Source organism: Sinocyclocheilus anshuiensis, unplaced genomic scaffold (genome assembly GCF_001515605.1).
Source record: "Sinocyclocheilus anshuiensis isolate Anshui unplaced genomic scaffold, SAMN03320099.WGS_v1.1 scaffold923, whole genome shotgun sequence".
Taxonomy (NCBI): Eukaryota; Metazoa; Chordata; class Actinopteri; order Cypriniformes; family Cyprinidae; genus Sinocyclocheilus; species Sinocyclocheilus anshuiensis.
In genome coordinates this window covers 693,739-700,804 of record NW_015544138.1, presented here as the reverse complement: position 1 = coordinate 700,804, position 7,066 = coordinate 693,739, and the positions used below count along the sequence as shown (strand labels likewise).

General features: G+C 32.6%; 1 protein-coding gene across 2 annotated transcripts in view; it reads left to right on the top strand.

Annotated features, from left to right (window-relative positions):
• The window catches only part of nell2a (neural EGFL like 2a), a 113,842-nt gene that overhangs the window by 81,230 nt on the left and 25,546 nt on the right, over positions 1 to 7,066 (top strand). For both annotated transcript variants that reach the window (XM_016494760.1, XM_016494761.1), the window contains exon 14: positions 6,588 to 6,710. In XM_016494760.1, the coding sequence (XP_016350246.1) occupies positions 6,588 to 6,710 (123 nt within the window). The remainder of the gene's footprint in view (positions 1 to 6,587; positions 6,711 to 7,066) is intronic.

Genomic DNA, 7,066 nt, shown 5'->3' with positions numbered 1-7,066 from the left:
TTATTTTTTATGTCAGTTTTTATTGTAGTTCGTTATTTTGAAGTACTGAACTTCTGAACTAGTTTAACCAGCGTAAGTTCCTTGGTTGAGCAGCATCAGTGCAGGATAAACTGTAAGATGTAAAGAGCTCAGTCTTTCTTCGTGGGTCTCTGCGTTTCAGTGTGTTTCTGAGGTGACATCAGTAGTTGTGAGTCTGTAATTCTTGTTTTGTGTTCGGCCGCCCGCTGGAGCACCGTGCATTTAAGACGCCAATCAACGGACCAGACGACTGCAGCCGATGCACACATGCTTTATACCGCAGAAAGTTCACGTTTTACTGACCATTACAGCGTCTGCATCACATCTGCTGAATGAAATCCAATACCTTTCTTTGTCATTTCTGCTGATTTCAAAAATAGTGTTTTGCTCAACAATGTCACTTTCTCACTAAATATGATGCCTTTTGTAGCATTTTTGCTTTTGACAGCCATTTGTAGGTGAAGTCTTGTATTTCCCATAATCAGCAGAAAAACACCACAAACACATGATTCCTATCTGAATCTGAGCCAGATCTGCTCAACTCTCAGTCTGATTTCACATTATGATATTATTCAATGCCTAATCCTGATTTCAAGGTCAGAGTTATGGCCGGTGACAGAAGAAAATGCAAACATGATCCAGATGTTTTCTGCCGCATCTGTGGATGTTTTAATGCATCCAAAGCAAATTAAATTCTTTGACATGAAATGGAGTATTTGAACATTCTACTCCATTTCCACTTAAATGAAACGTTTTAATATTTTGAAAATAATAATAATTTTAATAAGGGCATTAAAGCTGATACTCACTGTATATAATTGATACATATATATTGCAAAACATATATAATGTAAAGAAAAAAAAGGCAAAAATAAATAGATAAAAAGTGCATCATAACTTTTCATACTGTCCCTGTTAAAAACAAACAAAAAAAGTGCAAGTGCAAATGCAAAAAAACAAAAAACAGAGAATGAATAAATGAAGGAATACATTTTTTTTTAGTTGTTATTTTGTTTTTATACTGTCACAGTAAAAGTAAAATATATAAATAAAACAAAAACAAAAATGACATCCCTTTTATACTATCCCTGTTAAATATAAATTAAATAAAAATAACCTATAAACTAAAAATGCAAAAAAAAAAAACAAAAAAAAAGAATAAATTAATAAATAAAAATAGCATCCTTGTCTTTTCATAATGACCTTGTTTTTTTTATGCAGTAAAAATGCTAAAATTAAAAAAAAATTGAGTGAAATAAAATTGATCTTTTTATTGCCATTTTTGAACTCAGCATCATCAAATGAGATAATATTATGTTTTTTTTTGCAAATCAGCAGAATTGTTTTTAAGATGAATGCATGCGTCTGATTTGAGGCCGCAACGGCGCAGACAGATGTTACAGCGCAGAGAGCGGAGGCGTCCCTCATGACTGCCTGTACATAATTGATTGTTTATCTGCAGGCTGCATGAATGACAGACGCACAGCGGTGTCTCCATCCACACACAGGTGTGACGCCTCTGACCTTCAGCTCATCCTCTCATCTCTGTGTCTGTGTGTGTGTGTGTGTGTGTGTGATGCAGTCTGCTGCATTCATCTCTTTGGGATTGAAACTGTCATTTCCAGTTTGCATGAGGGAAATGTAACTCAGGACATGCTCTGAACGACACTGATGGCTTTCAGGCCGGGTTAGAGTGACGCAGTGCTTCCTACAGCTGAAAAATACTACAAACACAGCGCAAATATTAACATTACACTGATTTAATCTAAAGCATCTAAGCATGCTTTTTTAGACTTCAGAGGAAGTGATGGTATGGTTTTATACTCAGATCAAACTAAAATACAATTTACTTGAGAAGCAAAATATTATAAGATATTAAGACTTGTTTTCAGAGATTATACCTTGAATTTAATTGATTTTTTATGCCTTTTTGGCAAATGCATAAAACTCACTACAGGTTATTAGATTTATGCTTAAAACAAGAAGAAAAAAAAACCCTTTGTCAAAAGGGTAAATAAAACCAATTAAATTCAAGACATATTCTCTGAAATATATTATCAGAAAACAACAAATCTTACAAAACGTTCATTCTCAAACAAATGTATCCCTTTTTGTCATTATATTATATTAACACTTTGATTTAGATTTACAGTTTTTATTGATGTTTTTGTCATTTTTATTCTTTTTAAATGTTTTTTATATATATACTTCTCTTTAATATATTTCTCTTTTATTTATTTTAGTTGTAGTTTGAAGTTGGGAATTTAGGACGTCAACTTATTTCAGTTTGTGAGCCAAAGCAGCATTTCTAGTTTTCATATTTTATATTATTTCAGCTTTATTCTGAAAGTTACAGTATGTTGTTTTTTATAGTTTTGCTATATCTCTGTTTATGATTTGACCCTTTAATGAATCTAAAGCAGACATACGGGACGCGGTTTATTTATTCGTCAGTTCTTGGCTCTGGTGGATGTAGTAATGATGGGAAATGTTGGCGGCTTGCTTTGATATGAAGCCAGTGTTCGTTTCCCTCTGATTTTATATTAATTAGAGGACTTATGACAGCTCTGAAGGTATTTTATGTAATAAAAATATCATTTTCATTCACACCTGCGAGGTGCTTCCACACAGGCTCTAAAATTAACACTCGCCGAGAGCCACATGTGAATAAAAACTGGACCCAAACCACAACACTATATGAGCTTTAGAGAGAAATACATCAAGATATTGTGATGTAAAGGACCTGAGTGAACTACATCTGACACACAAACATCCACCCTGATAAACAAACAGCATCCTTTCATACTGTCCCTGCTAAAAACATCTAAATGAATGAATAAATAAAAAAATAACATTCTTTACTTTTCATACTGTCCCTGTTAAAAAATAATTAAAATAATTAATAAATAATTTTTTTATTATTTTTTTCCATACTGTTCCTTTTTTAATACTGTTCTGCTTATTGTCCCTGTTTTAAAAAACAAGCAAACAAAAAAAAACCTGCAAAACTGAAAAAAAATAAAGGAATAGATAAATAAATAAATAAATATTGCAGCCTTTTCTTTCCATACCATAAATGAATGAATGAATTAATAAATAAATAAAATTAATATAATTCATTAATAAAAATAAATAAAAATTGCATTCTTGACTTTTTATGCTGTCAGTCAAATAAGTAAATACTGTAAGTAAATATATATATTTTTAAAAATGAATAAATAAATATTGTATTATTTTTTTCATACTGTCCCTTTTTGAATACTGTACTGCTTACTGTCCCTGTTAAAAAAATGCTAGATAAATAAATAATACTGCATCCTTTTCTTTTCATACTGTTCCTATTAAAGCAAAACTATCAATCAATCATGCTATTAAACATAAATATTGCATTCTTTTCTTTTCAGACGATTCCTGTTGAAATGCAAAACTGAAAAAATGAATAAATATAAAAATGAAGGAACTAACTAAATATTTTTTTTAAATGTATCCTTTTCTATACTGTCCCTGTAAAAGAAAAAAAAGGTAAAAAAAAAAAAATGCATAAACAAATAAATAAATAAAGTGAGTGTGGTTTCATGGTCAGTACATTTTCTCAAATAGTGTCAGTTATAGGAAAAGAAACATGATTCTGTTTGCAGTTTTGAAGGGAATTTCTTTAATGCGATTTGAATACAGTTTTGATAATAAGAAGAATGTCAGATCTTACTCTCTCTTACTTTCTGAAGATGCTCTCATACAAACAGAGCTTGAAACATGTGAAGCCAGACCGGGGCGGATTTAGGGGCCCCAGGCAAACTATATGAATGGGGCCCTATGTATTTTATGTGGGTGGATTTTTGCATTGGTCTGAACAAAACTGCAGACGTGATTATTGAAAATGCACATTGATTCTCTGCCAGCAGGAGGCGCTTTTGGAACATCAGAAGTACAGCGGTTTCCCCGGTAATGACTGTAAGCAAAGCAGCGCTGCGCTCATAAACGCTACTTTAGCAGATAAAATGAAAATGCCATGGAAAGTTTTCTGAAGACAGTCGGTTCCCTTTATTCATTCATATAAAAACTTGAACTAGTGAGAATGAGAAAAGTGTGAAAAAACATAGCCTATATTGAGGAGGAAAGTCCACTGATGACTGTGATGAGTTACCAGCGTAAGCCACTTTTTTTAAAGTTATTTTAACTACACATTTAAATGAAAATGAAAAGGAAATTATACATTTACACACCTAAGGTTTATATCAATCAAAAAAGTAGCCGTGTATGCGTCCTCTACTTGGGTCCTTCTCATAAATGAGTGGCATTTAAAACAATAAACATATAATACGCACTGTTGCTCAATATTTAATTACAGCTTCAGATGCATGATATTTTCATTCGCTACAAGCAGGATGCACGAGAAGTGTGTTCAACTCGGACATGCAGACGGCTGTCGTGGTGATAAACACCGTAAACAGCAACCATTCGCGTGTCAGCGCTTAATGCGCATCTCGTAGATGTAAAGCATTTTAGGGGGCCCTTATGGGTAATGGGTAAGTCCGCCTCTGAGGCAGACGTTTATATAGAGACTTTGAGCAGATCAGCATTACTGACACTGAGCGCTTGATTATATCAGCAATAACATCATCACACAAATATTCTGTTTTACGTGTCATATTTCAGACCTGTAAAGACTGATAATTGCTCTGCTATGCAATAGAAACGATCATATTTGCTTGTTAAACGATCCTCCAGGTTGTTTTTGAGTGTAGAAATGTGCAGCGCTCAATGAAAGCTGTTGAATCACATGCTCGTGCTGTAATTATTCCCTCGTTTGTGTTTATTTCTGCTGGGAGTTTGTTTGCTGGAGGATTTTATGAAATCTCAGAGATGAATGTATCCCATAATTCCTCATGGAAGCAGCTCTCCGGTCAGCTGGAGGGCAGGAGAGAAAAAACACACCTACAGCTTTCTGCTTGTACAGCGTTGTTTTAGTATTAATGAGATACTATTATATTTTTACTAATATTTAAATTTAAGTTTTTAATTATATATTATTTATTTTGTTGTGTTTTTGTCATTTTTATTAGTGTTTTTTAAGTAAATTGTTTTCATTGTTTTTTATTTCAGTTTATTTAATTATTTTATTACATCAAGTTAAAGTAAATGAAAATGTTGCCTTGGAAACTACATTAAATTAAGTAAGTTTGAGGGTTTTTAAAATATTTTAATTCAGTTAAGGTTTAATTTGTTTCACGTAACAATTTTTCATGGCTTATTTTAGTATCATTGCGATATTATTATATGTTTATTCATATTTGAATTAATTTTTATTTTATATATTATATTTTATATTTGTCATTCTTTTTTTTTTTTCTTTTTTTAAATATATGTCTTTATGGTTTGCATTATTTTATTATATTTTATTTCAGTTAATTTTAGTAAAAACAATTATTTTAATGTTTTGAATGGTTTATTTTAGTATGAATGAGATACTATTAGTTTTATTCATATTAATTTTATATTTTCCATTTTAATTTTAATTTTAAAGTTTTAGTAATTTTGTTGGGGTTTTGTCATTTTTATTTTTTCATGTTTCCATTGTTTTTTTATTTATTAATTTTTAATTTCAATTATTTTAGTACATCAAGTTAAACTAAATGAAAATGAAAGTTGACGGCAACAAGCTGAATGAAGCTTTTTATATTGTCATTTCAGTTAAAGTTTACTTCATTTCAATTAACATTTTTTATGATTTTGTCATTTATTTTAGTATTAATTTAAATTTTTATATTTTCTGTTTATATATATATATATATATATTTCATAGTTTCAAATTTATTTCTGTCATGTTTGTTTAATGTCTATAATTTTCTATTTCAGTTTTAGTTATATTACTACATCAACCTAAACTAAATAAAAATCAGAAATAAAATAATAGCTGAAATAAAATAAGGTTTAACATTTTTTAAATTTTATTTCAGTTAAAATTGATTTTATTTCAAGTCTTTTTTTGTTTGTTTTTAGTAACAGTAATACATTTCTGAGTTAATAAGGGGATATTTACATTATATTTACATTACATTTAGTCATTTAGCAGACACTTTTATCCAAAGCGACTTACAAATTAGGACAATAGAAGCAATCAAAACCAACAAAAGAGCAATGATATGCAAGTGCTATAACAAGTCTCAGTTAGCTTTTTAAATTATATAATAAAAAGGAAACAGATAGAAAAGAAAAAGAATAGAGAAAGCTAGTGTTAGAGGCCTTTTTTTTGCTTTTGTTAATTGTATAATGAATAAAAAGAAACAGATAGAATACAAAAATAATAGAGAAGCTAGTGTTAGTAAATTAATAGAGTGCAAGTCTAAAAGGGTGCAAGTCTTTTTTTTTTTAAAGAATAGAATTCGAATAGAGAGTGCTAGAGTTAGATGGTCAAATAAAGATGGAATTATTTACTGAAAAATGACAGATTTAATATCCTAAATTTCACCGTGAGGAACTGACTGGCTGGTGAAAAGCAGTTGGTTTGATCAGTGTAGACTGATGAAGGTGATTGAGATCTCATGTTGACTCAGTGTTTTTCTCTGTAGAGCATGATGAGTGTGCGTCCGGACAGCACAGCTGCGATGAGAACGCTCTGTGTTTCAACACCGTCGGCGGCCACAGCTGCTCCTGCAAACCCGGATACACCGGCAACGGCACCGACTGCAGAGGTGAGCCCCGCGCCCGTCTGCAGTCACCTGACCCATCACATGACCGTCACATGACCCGTCGCATAGCCCGTCACCTGACCGTCACATGACCCGTCGCATGGCCCGTCACCTGACCGTCACATGACCCGTCGCCCCTGGCCCGTCACATGACCGTCACATGACCCGTCGCATGGCCCGTCACCTGACCGTCACATGACCGACACATGACCCGTCGCATGGCCCGTCACCTGACTGTCACATGACCCATCACATGACCTGTCACATGGCCCATCACATGACCCGTCAACTGACCCGTCACCTGACCGTCACATGACCTGTCGCATGGCCCGTCGCTTGACCTGTCACCTGACCCGTCC